At 42.4% G+C, this 19,162-nt stretch overlaps 1 protein-coding gene across 4 annotated transcripts in view; it reads right to left on the bottom strand.

The window, feature by feature from the left end:
- ADGRB3 (adhesion G protein-coupled receptor B3) overlaps window positions 1–19,162 on the bottom strand; it is a 1,641,523-nt gene that overhangs the window by 824,858 nt on the left and 797,503 nt on the right. For all 4 annotated transcript variants that reach the window (XM_085610901.1, XM_085610903.1, XM_085610902.1 and 1 more), the window contains one exon: window positions 4,168–4,269. In XM_085610901.1, coding sequence (XP_085467027.1) covers window positions 4,168–4,269 — 102 coding nt within the window. The remainder of the gene's footprint in view (window positions 1–4,167; window positions 4,270–19,162) is intronic.

The following is a 19,162-nucleotide window of genomic DNA, read 5'->3' as shown; positions in this document are numbered from 1 at the left end:
AATGTCTCTTTCAGTAGCGCTGGCAGTGTTTCCGTCAGATTGATGCACTAGCTAGGGAGGCAAGAGAAGCAAGAGGTTTCGGCCCACAAGCAGGTTCGTCAGTGCAGGCACAGCACCTGCTGGGCCCCCCCCAGCACCTGAGGTCGGGGGTCACAAAGCACTCCAGTACCCTACCGCGTGCACATTCCAGGTCAGGCCTTCACTAATGACACAGTAGCACTCACTTCTTTGGGCCCAGGTGAAACTTATCATTGCCATCCCGTTGTGCTGGTGGAATGCAGGCAGGTGGGTCATCGGGCAGGCCGGCCCCCACACCAAAGTTCTGCCTCAACAATACTGTTGACATTCTCCCCAGCCTCGTAACTGCAGACCAGATGTGCCATCCACCCATGGGCTGACTGAGCCGGCCCTGAGAACGTAGCAGCTCTCCAAAACCACTGGATGGTATAGAGGTCCCAGCGTCTGCCACTAGGGAAGGGTCGTACCCCCTGATCATCCTCACCAGCCTCCACCAGTGGTTATTCAACGTGTTCTGCCTGCTCCATTATCCAGAAGAGGGCTGGGACCAGTCCTTGGGGTGCCCGCTACTTCGCTTCTCTTACCTCTAATCTGATGGGGCACCAGCCAAGGGCAGGAGAGGTGGATCAATGTCAGAATCCACTTCATGGTGCATTCGCTGCTTCAGCTCAGGGGTCTCAGTGGAATCAACATGAAGGACCACCGCCTGCAGTAGGTTTCCGCTGGGTGTGCCCGCCTCTGCCCTTCTGCTCTCCAGTTGTTCGAGGCACGCACCTTGCGGCCACCGCCAGTATGCCGTTCCACAGCGGGGTGTGTTGTGAGCAGTCGGCCCACGCAGTGCCACCAGCGACGAGGTGTCCCAATCACCTCCGCTCCACTATTAACAGGGTCCCTGATAGGCCACCATCTTGGATCTCTGCCTTACGGCTCGGTGCAGGACCCGGTCACTCAGAACAATAGGTCATCGCTGGATCACCACCTTTCTGCATATGGGGAAGAGAGGACTCTCGTAGTCTGTCTCCAAGCACCACTTGGGGGTGAGAGTGGCCAATGCGCCCCAGGATGCAGTTGTATGGCAGTGCTCAGCTGGGAGCACCACAGTTACACATCCTAGTGCATCGGTGCCAAGCCATGCCCCATCAGTGCTTCAGTTCTTCATTTCTGTGCCCAAGACTAGGTCATAAATCTGACTGAACACTGATCATTATCAGGCCCTGCTATCTGCAGCCTGATGATAATAATGTAAAATAAATACAGCCTTCCTTTACCCTTTAAAGGAAACTGTGACCCTGTGCTTTTTTTTTTTTATGAACTCAAAGCTGCATGCTACTCTGAAGGTATCTGGGACCTACTGGTAGGTTCCGATCGACTGCTTGAAGACACCTGGTTTTGAGTAATGTTAGACCTGACAGCCTTAGGGTGGTCTACCACCAAACATTTTTGCCTCCCCTCTTCCTATTTTGCTGAATCACTTTTTGTTGGACTTAAGACTGTACACTTTACCAATGCTAAGCAGTGTTAAAGTGCTTGTGCTCACTTAATAAAACATGGTAAATTTGGCTTACACCTGATTGGCAGCTTACATTTACTTGTAAGTCCCTAGTAAAGTGGTATACCATCTACCCTGGGCCAGTAAGTTAAATGCTATTAGCGGACCATCATCACTTATTGTGCCACCCATTTCAGTAGCCCCTTAAACAAGTCTCAGCCCTGCCAATGCAGCCTGTGTGCAGTTTTAAACTGTCAATTCAATCTGGTAAAATATACCATTAACCAGGACTAACTCCCATATGTCAGCCCTAAGGTAGGCCCTATATATCCCAAAGGGGAGGGTGCATTTAAAAACTTGGCCATTACTTTTAAAATTTACATGTCCTGGAAGTGAAAAACACGCACATTGGTTTTTCACTAGTTTGAGGCCTATCCCTCCCAAAGCAAAACTTTGGGTTATCCATATTACATTCAATAAGTAATAACGTTTGTTTGGGAATAGGTAGAAATGTCATTTTTGGTGTCTAAGGAAATATAATTTTAAATCCTCTTTAATGGTAAAGTCAGATTTTAAGTTGATATTCAGAAATTGTCACTTTCAGTAAATCGGCATTTTCTTGTCCCAACCATTTGGTGTCTTCACATGACTGGGTGCAGTTGGCAGTTGACCTTTGTGTATTTCTCCTAGACATCCACACATTAAGGGGACTGGGTGTTAGCAGGATAAGCCATCTTGGCAGGATGAGGAGACAAAGCTGTGCACAGCCCCACTTGCACTTCAAAGACCCGGCCTGGACTTACACACAAAGAACTTTACACTACCCTATTGTGCCTGAAGACATACTGGGACCATGTCAGGGTGGCAGGAATTTCTGGGCACATCTGTGGGGGAAAAGCTCCAGAAGGTTCTACCCTTTCAAAGCTGCCGCCAGGTATACAATTAGGACCCTCAGATCCATTCCTGAGTTCAATTCTGTGCCTGTGGAAGGAATCTCAGAGGGCTGCTCTACTGCACCAAAAGAACTGCCTGCTTCTTGGGACCTGCTTTTCTGCTGGAATGACTCCAGGGCTAGTTGGATGGCCTCCTTATCAGAGCTTCATGGACAGAAGAGGCTCCAACTATCATGAACCTGCGCCTGGGCCCAATCTGAAGTGAGTCTTGACGCTCAAAGTGGTGTCCCTCTAGTCTTGCACCCTTAGAAGTGGTGTTTAATATGCCCAAATAGCTCAAATCCAACCTCAAGACTTAACATTTTTAACCAAAAGTGCCTTGAGAACTGAGGGGAGACAGGGACTTACCAGCTCGCTGATTTGCCCAAGTTGCACCGCCGGTGGGCCTGGCTTCACAGTAGCTCCCGCTATGTACTTCTCTGCAGTAGCAAATCCTCTTCAGCGGTTCATCACAGGAGGGGTATTCGACTTCATTGAACACTCATCAGCTTTAGCCTGCAGCTTCATCTCACTGGATATTTTTGAATTCCAAAAAAGAGACTAAATCCGAACGTAGATTCATCACCACAACTTCGTCCTTCAGATCCCCAACGACAACTTCTCCTCCTCATGTCTCACCGGCTGACTTGCCATGCTGAACTATACCTTCTCAGAAATTTTTCTCCCAAATTTCTGCTAAGTCAAATGGTAAGTGGACCCAATCCACTTTCTATAGCTGATTCATGCTCCATCGAGGTCGGCCATAACTTTCAACTTTGCCCTGGTGTTGCACAACTAGATGTCAGTTTGATTTTTAGGAGATATTTTTTAACTTTCAACTTTAAAAACTGTGGTTCTGCCAATTGTAATTTTGTCATTTTGGTGTCAAATAATTTATTAACTTTCACTTTTTCTAAATCTGTTGTGTTATCACTTTATTACTGTTTAAGTACTGCATGAATACTTTACACATTGCCTCTAAGTTAAGCCTCAGTACTTTTCTGCCAAGCTACCAGAGGGTTAAGCACAGGTTAATTTAGCGACTTATTGTGGTTTACCCTGATAAGGATTGTGGCTGCTGCTTGAGAAGGGATCACCCCGCCCAACCAACAACCCAATTTCTCACAATTAAGTTTACACTTTTGACTACGTTTACTACTTTCAGTATACATACTCTCTGAGTTTAAACTTATTACGGAAGTGTAAGTTGCTGGCTACTACCACCAGAGTAATGCAATTGGCTTACTCTTGCGTGGGTGGGTGACATTCCGTCCCTAAAGTTGGCCCTGACCCTCTCTAAACCCTTCTAACTCCTCCCTAATCCTATCAACTTTTATAAAATGTTTGCCCCTTTTCCACCAACTCCTTCCAGTCTCACCCACTTTTACTAATAGAATGTACACTTAAGTGTGCGGAGACCCCATAGTCAGGAAGGAGATTTCGGCACACATAAGTATAGGTATGTGGGGCATAGAATTCCACATATAGTTTGTGAACTACACTTTGTAGTACTTTGTAGTACCACAAAATGTATAATAAAGAGTACCTTGTGATTCAGGCCCTGAAAGGTGATAACCATATTGCCTTCTTTTTCATCTCATTAGCCCAGAAAAACTCACAGAAAAACTCACAGATTTCCCGAATATGTTTATTAAGAAGATTTTCATGAATTGCTAGATTGATCATTTAATTTGTCACATTGATCTTTACAAGGCAGTGTATATTTACCTGTGGCATTGAGAGGGCATCTGTTGAAGGCCATGTCTCCAGCTGGTGTTCTTTTCCATACCATTGACATCATGTAATCCTCCGGGCAAATTTCATAAGGAGCTGCAATTAGAAGCAATACCCATGGCTATATTTTAATTTTTTAAACATGTTAAACAGATCAATGTATCAATTGTAAGATTCCTTCAATTAAAATAAATAAAATTCTGTACTGTGGAAACATAAATTGTTAATGTTAAGAGCCTCGACCACAAAATGAAGCAAGCACCATAGATGCGGAAAGGTGCTTCTTAATAGAAGCCGAGAGGGCTTATTTCACATTCTAGCTGTATTATTCCTTTTTCTTAAATGAGAATAGTGATTCTATCTTTATCAAGTGCAATAAAGGTCGTAATGAAAGGCTGAGCGAATATAAAGAGATGGGCTCTCTTTGCGAGCCTCACATTGCTTTCCTTTTATTTGCTCATTGCCGTGGTTACAGGCCCATATTGTCACTTTTGCAATGGACGGTGAAATAAAGCACGTCTGTGCTATCTCATGCATTATGAATTTCCAATTTGTAACTCCAGATATTTGAAGCAAGATGAAACGCTAGGCTTCCAGACACAGTCATGCGCGCACATAAACACACCCCATATTGTGCTGTATAAACATACACCAATAGTTGACATAATCATAGAAATGTGTTGTGACAAATACCTAGGCAGAATCTCTTTTTGACAGTTTTGAGAATTCAGCCACCAACAACACACAGACCTCTAGATCGTGCAATAGTTAATTCCCTCGTTTCTGGAATCAGGTGGTAACTTCCTCTAAAAGTGCAGTGCGTGGGAGAAGTACCAGAATATGCAGCCCTCGGACCCCAAACGTGTAACACTAATCCATTGTTATTGCGCTGCCAGTCTTTACATATTTTGCACACTAAAAGACTTAGAATGTCATACTAATACTATCGAATTTCTACTGTGCAGTCATTCTTTTACTGCAGAGTGCCCCAGCAGTGTTACCTAATGTTTCTGATGACCACTGCACACTGATGGTTCCAGGGGTAAACACTGCAAGTGCCACATTACAGAACACAAGCATAATGACTTTGCTTGCGAAAGAGGTAGTACCGCATATTGGCAAATGCTCCGCATGTATATATTGTTCATGTGAGCAGTGTGGCCTAGATTCACAAAGCCTTCATCCCAATACAAATCAACGCCAATTGGGGGAAAGGCTGCACTATTTGGCACGAGGATAGAATCTGAACTGGGAGACGATGATACCTGGAAATCAGAAACCTCCACTTGAGAAGGACCCCGTCTTAGTCTTGATATGGGGCCCTCGTTCCTACTAAAGCTCTACGGCTGTGGACTGAGGTGACACTGAAAGACCAGGTGGCACTGCTTTCCGCTTAACAAACAAGGGGTAGTCTTTGGCTTTAACCTGCTTCAAGTCCACCTGAGCTGCAGCCACCAAACAAATCTCATTATTCTCATTAGGAGGAAGAGCTTCAAATCTTGCAGAGGAATTCATTGAGTCAACTGAAGTTTTTGCAGCTTTCTATAAAATCTCACTTGCTGCCCCCATAGCACTTTCCTTATCTGTGGTAGTCAAATCATCCTCCGAACTCACTGGGCTCACCACCATCCCTGCCTCCTTTCGTAGCTGGAAACTACGATTCACCCATGCAGCTGCAGACTTTGCTTGCGCAGCACGTTGTTTGGCCCTCTGAATCAAAGTTAGAGCAGAGTGCAAATTTCCAGCAACATTCACTGGCTTCAGATGCTTTCTCATATTTATAGCATGCTGCATACAGTCGCGGGATAAAGATGCTGACCGGTGACAAAAGAGAGACTGCAGCAGTCACAGTACAGCATAGACTTAGGAGATCTTGGAGCTCTTATAGGGAGAAATCTGCCCAGCAAACCTCATCAGGGTAAAATGCAAGCGCCCCGTATCCCACCCCATTCATAGAGCGCGACCAAGTCTCCCCTGGCCACCTTCTACAGAGCTGTTCACACCCTGTAAAGGCACTCAATGCCAAAATTAACATGGTAGATTGTGTGCGGTGAGCTTGGGATGGACTTGGGAGACGTGCTGGCCTCCCTACACTATATGCTCCTTCCATCCATCTTGCCAATAATACCATGCTTCCCCGCTACAAGATAACGGTGCAGTTAGTTAAGTACCCAGTGTGTTTTTTAAATGTATTTCTCTATACTTTATAACTATGAGGTTCACTCTACCCTACACTGCCAGAGATAATAATAGGTCAAAGGTAGCTCCTATGTTTCAAAATGTGCTATTAGAATGAGTAGCAAAATATCTAAAATACAGTTAAAAACTAAGGGGCAGATTTACTAAGAATTTACACAACACAGTGGAGCTAGGCAAGTTACTGTGCTGCATTGTGTGAATGGGAGAGTGCTGAAGAGCACCATCTCTATAAAGATATGATGGTCTTCATCTCTCTCCCAGAGCTAGCATAGTTGTGGCTGCCTAGCACCACAGTCGGCACCCTTGCGTCATGCTGCAAGGGTTCTTGCGTTACGGTCACAATTACTTTTCTGCAGGATGGTATTCCTTCTGTAGGGTCCCCTTTAGCCATACCACACATGGAGCTTAGTATTACACGCCTTTATTTGTCTGTGTGTGACTGCAAACTCAACATTCTAAACCAGCCTTCATTGCATTCCGCTGTAGTACTTATGTCACAGCTCTATGGAGTCTGTCAGGAGTCAAAATGAATACGTCATTTTTAATTAGCAAGAAACAACATCTCCCCTTCTGTGAAATAAAACATTTTAAAATATATATATATATATATATATATATATATATACATATATATATATCTTAAAAATGCTTGACAGAACTCCAAAGGATAAAACGGAGCCAACAACAATTGCAATAGTTTTACTTTTTTAATCTTAAAGTGCGCGAGCCATGAGGCGTTTTAGCCAGCTCAGCGGCCTTGTTCACATGGTGTTATGGCAAGAAATGGCAGTGGCCTTTACATACCATGTGTTCAACCCGTCAGGAAAACAGACTTACGTTACCTCACCGCTGTTTGAAGCTTTGAATTGAAGTATACCATTTCAGTAGCATTCCTAATGGTTTACTTTACTTTCATAAAACATTTCTATATGTATTTTTAATTAAATCTCTTCAATTAGTCTTTTTGGAACTTTAATTGTGAAACTGGGAGCTGTCACCATCAATGTCCAACATCTGAGTCAATGGTGTAGAAGCAGCAGCAGTCACTGATGCTTCAGAACCAGTATCTCTTTCAACATGAAGATCTGATGAGCGATGAGTTAAATGCCGAAAATGAGAAGAGTCTCTGGTAATAGACTTCCCAGGGCGCTGGGCAGTCAGCATGTGTCTCTTAGTAGACACCACTTTACTGCATCAAATGAAGCATCAGATTTTCTTTTCCACATTTGGCATGCAAGCGCACAAACTCCTTTCTTAAAGACGATGTTCTTTGCATGTCGTCTTTTGTCAGCATAAGGGTTCATCTTTTGTTTATGAACCAACTCTTTCTCATGAGTTGCTTTCTTATATTTCTATCACTGATTGGTCCTTTGAGTCAACTTTGTAGTCATTGCTCTCCCAAACATCAATGTTGCAGGACTTTCACCTGTGGTTGAGCGAGTTCTTGAATGATGAGCTCTTAGGGTAGAATTTAACACAGTTTTTAAATTGAGCTTCATAAGAGTAGCACAGGGTACTGCTTTCTTTAGCATACTCATAAAGCGCTCAACAAGTGAGTTGGCCTGCGGCTGAATAGGTGTACTCGTCTGATGCTTTATATTCAGATGTTCTAAGAAATCTTTGAACTATCGACTGTTGAAAGGCAGGCCATTGTCTGATTCAAATTTGGCTGGAACAACCCATGTCGTAAAAATTTTATCTAGTCTCTCAATGGCTCAGTCTTGAGTGGTAGATGAGAGATCTTCAATTAATAGAAATTGGGAGTATTCGTCTACAATCACCATCAGGTGATCTCTACTATCAAGTGAACCAAAAAAGTCAATGGCTACTCTCTCCCATGATGGTTTGGGGGTTCTGACATGTTTAAGATGTGTTGAGTAACTTTTTGTAGAAAGGCAGTTGCATAGATGAGGGGCCTTTAATTCTTTTTCAACCCTCTCATTGGAAAAAGGAATCAAACTCTGGATTCTTAACTTTCACAGTATAACTCCTTTCTGAGTTATGGACAGTTCATCTCTATCATTTTTGTATTTCCACACTCACAAGTGAGAGGTTGAGTTTGTTGGTTCCATAACTGATGTGTAATTATAGCTTTCAACTTTAGCATGTCTTGACAGTGATAATCTGGGCGAACAAAATGGCAACTAGTGTGTTTGGTTTTACAATGAAATTGATATAGTCTTCAACCGTCTTGGAGGGATTACCGAGACCTTAAACAGGCCCCCTGGGAAAGTATTCAGCAGTGTACTAATACTTCCCTAGACGATGCACAATGGTATAATTGTACTCTTGTAATCGTAGTCCCCATTGTTCAATGTGAGAAAGCATCTTGGCCATTGGTTTGACAAATATAGTTAAAAAAGCTTGATGACAGTTACCAGCGTAAGAGGCTTTCCATACAGGAATGCATAGAAATGTTCACAAGCCCATACCATGGCTAAATGTTATTTTTTTCATTTGCGAATCAGCATTTTCTGTTTGAGATAAACTCCTACCTGCCTATGCCACAATATGCCTTTGAGCATTTGGGTGTCCATTGTTCTGTGCAAGGATAGTGACTGGGATAGTTTCAACGATCACCTCTGTATGAAGCTTTGGATTGAAGTATGCCATTTCAGTAGCATTCCTAAGGGTTTACTTTGCTTTCCTGAAACGTTTCTCACATTAATGCGACCAATGAAATGAAACATTCTTTTTTGCCAAGAATCTCAATGTGACGTTTACAGTGGCAAAGTCCTTTATGTATCTAGAACAGTAACTGGCCATGCCAAGAAATGAACGCACTATAGAAACATTTTGTGGCAGATCAGCATTTGACAGAGCTTATACATTAGCAGGATTGGGTGTCATACCCCCATCAGAAAAGATATGGCCCAAGAATTTTAGATTTGTTTTATGGAGCTTACACTTGGCTTATTTCAAAGTCAAACCTGCATCAGAAAGTAAACTACATATTTGTGTGAGAGCTATATTGTGCTCTTTTTGTGTATCTCCAAAAAACAATGTCATCACTATAACTGAACGCATTCATGACCGGCTGTATGATACCTTCAATGACGTCTTGAAGAAGTTCTGCAGCCATTGACCCACCAAAACGCAGTCTTCTGTATCGAAACAGACCAACATGTGTAGAAAGAGTTGTAATGTACCGGCATTTTTCTTCGCATTCCAACTGATGATAACCTTTATTGAGGTTGAGGCGAGAGAAGACCTTCGCACCATTTAATAGTGTTATCATGTCAGCAATGTGTGGACCTAGATGTCGTTCTCTTTCAATTGCCTTGTTTGCCTGACGCATGTCAAGGCTTCTGCATACAGCTCCTTCACTGTCCTTTTTTGGCACTACCTCTATGGGAGAAACTCATGGTGTTGAACCAGTAGAAAGCTCAATGATATGCTTAAGTAGCAATTCACGTTCTTTTAAGGCAGCTTCTTGTAAATGAAAAGCAAATTGTCTGTCTTTGAGCAACAGGACAGATGTCCTCAATAATTTGCAACCTTACTTTCATAGCCTTAGGTTTTCCTAAACCATGAAAAAATGGAGGAAATTGACTTAATATTTTGTGCTGAGCATTCATGTTGTAGTTTATTCAAATCAGTCCCATATCAACAGCTGTGCTTAAATTGAGTAGACATTAATGGGTGCTTGCACCTTTATTTTCTCGCCTTTCAGCTTTGCTACAAATGAACCTTGACTTCCTAAGTGCGTCAATGCTGCCCATGTATACCCTTTGGTTTTTGATGGCATTAGTTGCAGTAATGGAGACACTTCATTATACTTCTCCTCAGGCATAATATTTATCAGAGCACCACTGTCAATGAAAGATATCGAACAACCATTTACTTTAAGTGCAATCTTTAGACAATGTTTGCTTGACTTTGATGCTTTGGCATGCAGGTTTTTCTTTGACTGACATTTTTCTTCATATGCAGTCAGTCCAACAGGTGCAAACAACGAAATGGCACAACCATTTTTTTCACTTTCACTTTCATTTGATATTGATACAAGAGCTGTTTGAGGATGATTTAGATTGCAATCAACTTCATTCAGTGTCGAACTGTCTTAACTAAATGTTGCCACTTGGCCTTGTGGGTGTGCCTCGAACTTTTCTTCTGGACAGTTCTGGGGGCCTTTTTGTCATCGAACCATGACACCCTTATTTTTCCTTCTCTTTGCAAATCACAATAAAATTGTTCTCCTTCCCACAGCCTTTACACATATCTGTTAAATGGCGGGTCATTTACATTGATGTAGATACAAAAATCCACATCTAAAACACATCTTCTACTTATGTGTAGACATCACTCTGTGTCCTCAGTCTTTTTCTTTAGCGTACTTTTCACACTCATGACTGATTCATTCGGTGCACCTCCAGCCTCCCTGTCAGCAGCATGCTCTTAAGCTCTGACAACCATTAACACTCACTCCAGACTAAGTGTCTCTCTCAGTATTCATACTCTGAATGAATCTGACAAGCATCCATCAATAACTCAAAGAAGCATAGCTTCTTCATCATTAAATACATTGAAATTACAGGGGCAGATTTTCAAAGAAGTCACACTAAGCAGCGCAGCAGCCAAAAATGCTGTGATGTGATGCGTTGCGTGACAGGGAAGGGGCAGTAGAGCACCATATCTACAGAGATATGGCTCCCTTCCTCCCCTCTCCCTAGCACCATTGCAGATTTCAACTGCGATGCGCCAGGCACACACCTTAGCGCCATAGCACGAAGGTGCGTGCCTGAGTCTAGCATAGGTTTTGTACAAGAAGGGTTCCCTTCTTGCACAAAATACCAACCTTTGGACAAGTTCAAAGACTTTTCCCACTTTGTATGTGTGCGGCATGCATTGATAGAATTCAACCCACAGGACTGAGACAGGTTAGTCATCAGTTGATGCAACACAGTTCAATGTGGGAAGTTGAGAGTCCCAAAAAGAATTTACAATTTAAATATTTTGCTCTTTTTCTCTGTTTATGTAAAGTTCAAGACTGGTTGAAATGTTAACACTGTGTTCAGGAATGCGTTGTGATATACGTTTAATATAATTTAAATGTGGGAAGCACTCTATTTTTAATAGATTTAGACATTTGTAAAAAACGCTTTGTGAATGTTTTATAATCAGTGTTGATTTGATGAAGTTCCCAATGGACCTTGAAACCTTTGGTAAATGTGATCCAATGTGTATGATAAAAGGAATGTTTATAAAATAATTAATATGGTATGATAAATAAAAAATCAAGGTGTAATGTAATTGAAATAATGGACCTTAAAGAATAAAGTTGTTGTTAATAATTCTAGCTAAGGCAAAAAAATGTGGTTGTCATTATCGGCACAGTCTAGCCTTAGCTTGAGTTATAGACCTAAACCCTATAGTTTGGAAAACTTTCTAAAAGTGGTATTTTTGAAATAGTAATTTAAAACCTGACGTTGCCATTGGCGATGATTTTATATTGCCGTTAACATGAGTGGAAGAAGTATCTCTCTAGCTCTTCCCAAACTGAATTGAGCACCTATTAAATTTGATAAGGTAAACCATTGTTAGTAAGTAAGGCTAGCCTTGCCACAGTGAAAAACAGCTCTAGAGGTTTTTCACTGCCAGGGCATGTAAAACATGAGAAATGCATACCCTACATTTTAAATACCATGTGCCCTGCCCAATGAGCATTCAGGACTTACCTTGGGGGTGACGTATGAGTATTAAAAAGCAAGGTTTAGGCCTGGCAAAAAGATTTATTTTGCCAGGTCGAAATGGCAGTTTCAAAACTGCATACACAGGCTGCCAGGGTAGGTCGGAGACTTGTTTTAAAGGACTACTTCAGTGAGCAGCAAAATGAGTGCTTCAGGCCACTACTAGCATTTAATGGGTACATGTAGCAACATATACAAGGGAATTATAAGCTAAACAAATGTGCCAATCAGGTGGAGGCCAATCTTACCAAGTTTAAAGAAAAGTGCCCATGCCCTCTATCATTGAATGACAGGGGTAAAGTGCACAATCTCCTAATGCCAACAAAAACAAGTTCAGCTACAGAAGGAAAGAGTCTGGGATGATGCTGCTGAAAGGGAATATTTCTGTTATGACTCCCTCCAGCCAAAAGCTAGGACAGACTAATCAATACCTTGATGGGCTTACATAGCCCAGGCAATAGAGCATGGGCAATTTGCCCCTTTTGCAGTGGAATGTGTCTGTTCTATGCCATTCTAAACACAACTGCACTCCTCTGTCACCATCCTCCTGAGTCACTTTATTGGCCCAGTGGAACCCATCTCCTCATCTGTGAACCCTGTATGCAAGGCTGCTGACTTTGACTTGCTCACAGATGCATCCCAGTATGTAGACAATACCATCATGGTCAATAAGGTGATGTGGTCCATTCTGCCCCTTGTTTCAAACTTATGTGTCCAACCCATGGAAAACTCTGGTCATAATTACAACAACCAAAAGAGGCCATTGACAGCTGTCAGTGTAAAGAGCCAGTCCCCACGTCATCCACTGACAGGTGGAGACTCCAGGCTGGTGCCTTAGGGAGACTCACTTCCAGCCTTTGGGCTGGCAAGGGGTCCCCCACTTGCTTAGGAGATTACCTTGACATCATAGGTTTCTCTGAATGGGGGAAGCAGCCCGGGTGATAGGCACTCCACTGCCATTGTACCTCCCACCTTCTCAGGGGTGGTATCGTGAGGCTGTACCCTATGGCTGAACAGGAGCCTGGCAAGCCAGAACATCCAAGGTGGACACACCATTCCCCTCAAGGGTGACATCATGTGTTTTAGAGGTGTCTTCCTGGGCCAAGTCTCCTGCCATATGTCCATGTGATAGCACAAGTTATACCTCCAGGTTGGAAGTGGCCTCACCAGGGTATGTCGTGAAGTTGTGTTCACCCAGAGCAAGTACACCCTGAGTCACTGGTCCTCTCATTGTGGATTTTCTCTACATCCTGCCCCTTGCTTCCCATCTGGGCCTCCGTACTCTACAGGTGGGAGTAGTATCCACAGAAATCTGAACTTTTGGGACACCCTGGGTGGCCGACTGACCCAGCTCATCTATCACTTCCCAGGATACAGTCAATTGGCACCTGAGGACTTACAATGACCCCCCGCTGGCCTGCATCCCTACCAAATTCTAGGAATGCCAGGGCTAAGGAAGGACAAAGTCCTTCCCATGTTCTTGGGTCACCCAGCATACCGGTCCTGGCAGATACTGCTCTGGGGAAACCAGTCTGTCTACCACCATGGTCTGACTGGCACAGGGTTTTTTAGAGCAGCGATAGTGCCTCCATTTACTTGATCTGATCTCCCATCTTAAGGGATCACAAGCTTACCCTCTGCGTCTACCTCCCAACTAGTTTATGCTCTAGCCTCAGCTCCTGTTGTATGCCTCCATCCAAGACCACATTGGCCACCACTGAGGAGTACCTGAGAGTTTCTCCTCATGTACCCTAACTTCAGACAGCCAAGCCATTGGGTTGGAAAAAGGGTGCCTTGGGCTTCCGCCCAAGGCACCCTTTTGTTTTAGAACGAACATGGAAATCCTTTCCCCTCACACTATTTGGGTACCCTCCTGGGAACCATCTGTTTTAACCTGGACCTCCCCCTCACTCTGCTGGGAAGTGGGCATGAGCCACCTCTGTTTGGAGTCAGGTACCTTCTTGTGAACCCTGATGCTGAGAAGAGGTCCGCTGCCTTTGCAAGTTCTCTGTGTACAAGGAATTTGAAATCAACTATATGTTGGTGAAGCTCTGGACAACAATAACTGAACATGTGCCTTTTCATTAAACAACTGCACAGCTCTTGAAAATTGCTGATTTTACTGCCCTTCCCCCCCAACTATCCATGGCCTATGATGTTAACCATTTATGCAGCACTCCATAACTTGCTTGCCACAAAGTAGTCAAGGTTCTACTATACATTTTAGTTGTAGTATTATTGTGTAGTTGCATTTACATAGTGCTTCTTCCCCTCCCCCCCGACAAGGCATTAAACCAACCAATATCTTACAAAATAGTATTTTGCTTAATTGTTTTCACAATTGTGGATTAAGCAATCAAGCCAGAAAAACCTTATGTACCAATGCTAGAGCTAATCTAATGCAACACAACATTTCGCCCAATTGTATTAACATTTTTCTCCTGTTTTGTATCACTTAAGGGATACAAATCCCCACAAAGTGTTGATTTTGAGATTTTGTTTCCAGCACAAAACATGTCTTGCGCTGGAACGAAGCCCCAATGTAACACAAAGTAGTGCTTTGAACTACCTTGTTTTACTTTGCATCAAGGAGGCATACCATGGGTTGCACCACCCACTGGGTTTAATGCACATCCCTACCTACTAACATTAGATAAACAAGGACTTGCTCCAAAATGTATGCCTCCTGGTGGCATGTTAGAGAAAAGCTTTTCTCTATAACAATTTTTACCTGTGCATGTGTTCTGTACAGTATAACTTACATGTAACGTTATTCAACTGTTGAACTATGTCAAAGCACATCATTTTGTACTATAACGATTACCTTCTAGTACAAAACCTATGTTTTGTATCACTCACACATCCTTGCATTATGATGCAAGAATATGTGCATTTTTGCAAGGGAGCCTAAAGTGTACCAGAGCAGGAAGAGAGAAAAGCAGCACCATATGTTAGTAGGTATGCTGCTGTTCTGCTCCTTCCCTTTCACTCAGCTTCAATTGCTGCTCTGCCTTGAGTAAAGTATGTGTACATTTCTCCCTTCGTGTTCACTTTTGTTGCTACGTGGAACTATTTGGCATTTGTATGATATGGACCAAATGAGACAAGTAAAATTTGCCAACACAGCTTTAATATTGCATTTATACTTGTCAATTTCTTTTGAAGCAGAGTTTAAAATAATAATGTATATGTACTGGCAGACCTTAGAGAGTAGGCGGTCACTGAATGCATCTCTTTTGAATCTGACCTTGCCACACTGTCGCCCTGGACCTTCCCCTTTACACCTGCTTCTGCAGTTTCCCTGTTTGAGGGTTCTCAGAGTTATTTTTTCCAATTTCTGCACTGTGCACATACTTAGCGAGCTAATGTTACTTTTTCTGATTTATGCACTGAAGTGCTCCACGTGCCTTCAGTGAAGCACTGTTCCTGGATCTCCAGACCTTTGCTCACATGTACCATAGAATTGCTCAGTGAATTACATTATGGCCTCTGCGGTATGCATGACTGGCTTGTCATGATTTTTGATTCTTGACATTGCTTTCTCAAAGAAAAAGCATAAATGGAGTTCTGTTTTACGTTATTTATAGCAGCAGCATGTCACATATTTTAAAGAATAAATGGTTGTAGGATGTTAAAAGTAAGGATGAAAAAACTCAATTTGAACAACAGTTTAATCCTAAAAGTAGGAGACCACTAAGATACAATAAATATTCTTTTGGGGATGGGCATTTGATGAAAAAGCTGACAAGGTAATGGATGATCTCTTTGGGGATATAAAACAAAACAATTACATAAAAAACCTAGATGGGTGGGTCTGCAACACAGAGTGTGGGAAAGAGCACAAAAATGCAGTGACAGGTTGTGCTATATTATCAAAAGCATAGGTAAAAAGCAATGCTTCAGGGGAGGGGCAAACACAGAATAGAGTGGAAAGCTACAAATAAAAGACTTATTATAAGCATTTGTGGTTTCTTGTTCCTGAAAACATGTCAGGATAATATACCATAAGATAACATAGCATATTTCAATTATCTAACCTACCATAGTCAAGGCTAGGCACACACACCTGTTCAGCACCAGGATACCCTCACGGGTGATAGTGTGCTTTACAAATATACTTAACAACATAAATGAGTCTGTATCATGAAAATATTAGCAAATATAAATGTGCTGTGTTTGGGTAAGGTAGAATTCCTTCACAGGGAGAGTGTGAAAGTGAATACATAAAGTTGGAAATTGGAGAGGAAGCCACTTTCAAATAATACTGGGGTGAGTGTGGTCATAGTTGTGATTCCAAAATTTGGAAGGTGTCAGAAAATGCCCCTTTTTGTGTAGACATCCGCAACTTTTTAGTAAATGTTGCTTTTTTAGACTTTGCATACTGGAGCATTGCTGTTCAGTGTCCAGTGCATGTGCTTTGACCCCTAAAACATGTAGAAATTGGCTAATCCCTGATTGGCTTATTTAAATTATTTATAAGGCCATAGTATATGGCGTGGAAATACCCACATGGCATTAAAACGTAAATATCACCTGTAGACTGCAGGACTTATTGTGCCTATCACTAGAATGACAAAAGAAAGCAGGGCTTCATACCTAACACGTTAGCCTTACTCATACCGTTTAAAACATTCACGTGTCAAAATTAACCTATTTGATAGGAGAAAAACTTTGTTTTAAATAATAATAAGACACCCATAATTTGGCTTTGAAGACTACCAGGTAGGGTGCATGGTATTTAAAAGGGAAAATATGTAGAAATTTAAAGTTAACATGTGATTACAGTGACTAGCACCCAAAAGGTATATTCTTTGTAAGAATGGCAGCAGGTCAATAGTGAATGTTGTGAAACGATATTAGATATCAATTCTGCTATCTCTGGATTGGGCCCAGCTAGAAATATTATTAAACCACTCTTTTTAATATTTGTTAAAAGCTGAAATCAATGGTGAAGTTGGGTTTTTAATAAAGGAAAAGTAACTTTTAGAACATTATTTTTTCCATGTCTGAAGCTCCTGGAGGATGATTTGCATTATCCCTTCAACTGTAGCCCAGCCGAGAACAGCTCTTAATGAGGTGTGAAAATTGTTGCCAGAACAGAGAAAAAAGCTTGGATGTGGTGAGGTGATTTTGTTCCTGTGGCAGGAAGACCAGTTAAGGTGGGCAAAGAAACTTAATTTACTTCACAGTGGCATTCCCTTTCAGAAGCCAATGTTAGGTGACTCCTGGAAAGGCTCCAGCATTTGCCCCTCCCCTTCCCAGTTGGGCAGATACCAAACCCATTGGGGCGAAAGCTGCCACTAGAACTGGGTTGGAGTGGCCAAGGAGGAGGGCACTTCTCATCACTCTAGCCATACAGGGCATATAGGCTCTGCACAAGGGGAGAAGGTTTCCTCATCTTGAATTTTAGGAAGAGGGACACTTTTGGACTGTTTACAGTGGGGGGAAAACCAACTGCTGCAAAAGTGGGTAGAATTACCCCCGGGTACTTTTAACCCATTAGTTAGGGAGGAGGAAGGAGCTTCCCCCACCTAATAACTGGTGCCAGCCATAAAAGAGGCACCCTAAGGCATGCTCTTCAGAACACTTCCTAGACCTTCAAAAGAACAGCAGAAGACCCAAACTGCTATTTGTGATCTGAGAGGTGCCCCAAAGGACTGGACTTGCTCCCCTTGTACACAGGACAAGAAGTGTACTCCAATGGCCAGTTGGCTGACCTCTGGTGTAGCTATAGGTTGATGACAAGCTGCATGATCCTTTTTCCTGAAGTGCCCAGCTAACCAGTACCAACTGGACATATCCTGGACCCAGCTCGTGGCCTCTGCTGGGGTGAGTCTTGACACACTTATTCCTGAGGTCCTGGGAGTCTTGGCTTTGTATAACATGACCTTTCCTATCACAACTGCAAACCGGGGACTTAGACAATTTTTTTTACTTCCAGAGCTCCGAAGGTTAGTGACCATCCAACCCAGCCTATCAGCCCAAGATGCGACCTTGCTGAGCTAAGAAAGCAGTTTTCTCCTGCTTGGAGCTTCACCCTAGCAGCAAATCTGCCACAGCTGAACTTTGGCAAGAAGATATCCGGTCACCTGGAACTCAGTGTTGGATACAGTTGCAGCCTTGCCTCACTGAAGGATTATGAGCGCCAAAAAAGAGGATATATCTGAAGGTAGAATTATGCCTCTGCCGAGTAGGTGGACTATTTTGGCACAAACCCAAATTTCAAAGGCTTTTAAATCTGGGTTTGCACCAAAATAAATTGGTGGATGCATAGGAACACCATACTACACCCACTTAATGCCTAACCAATGCAAAGTAAAGCAACGCAGCACTGTGCACTGCCTTTTGGGACTTTGTATTTACTGATGTAAGCAAAGCAACACAAAACATCACAGTTGAGCTCAAATCACAGCTAGGTCTTGATGCACAGCAACCAGTGATTACTATTGGCACTTTCAGCTTTTTGACGCAATTTTTTTAAAATCTTTGAAAATTCATATATCTGTTTTCCCTTATTTGATCTTTTTTGTTTCATTTTGTTTATTAAATGTTTACTTCATTTTTATAAATCAGAGCTGCATTTTAATTGTGTTGTATTTTTTGCAGCAGAGGTAGAAAGAGGAAAAACCAAGGAGAAATAAAGTTATTTCTCCTCGTTATGCATCCCCTGGGAAGGTGTAGCATTTTGATTCATTCTCACGTTTACAAGACTTGGCAAATCTGGGAAGGTGCCAGAGTCCATGGGTGGATGCTTGTGAATAGCTTAACTTCACCCATGGAAAGCATCTTTGGGACATAATAATGCAAGGCAGCATCTTGACGCTGCCTTGCATTACTTCAGATTTATCAAAACACTCAGGGCCATGCAAGGTGGCCACGTGTGGCTTGCTAAATATCATTCTAGGTTTGTGTCGCCCTTGGACTGCCTTGAATGGTGCAAGGGCAACACAAAACTTTGGGAAATGTGCCACATTTTTTTTTTTTTAAATAGTGAAAATAAAAAACAAACAACTGCAAAAAACAACAAAAACTTTGATGAATTACACTAATACACAATGCAACCAAAGTACTATGAGCTACTATATCTAATGCTTATCAGA

The sequence above is a fragment of the Triturus cristatus genome, chromosome 6, assembly GCF_964204655.1.
Source record: "Triturus cristatus chromosome 6, aTriCri1.1, whole genome shotgun sequence".
In the NCBI taxonomy this organism is placed as follows: Eukaryota; Metazoa; Chordata; class Amphibia; order Caudata; family Salamandridae; genus Triturus; species Triturus cristatus.
Note: the sequence above shows the minus strand (reverse complement) of the source record. Positions and strands in the feature narration are given on the sequence as shown.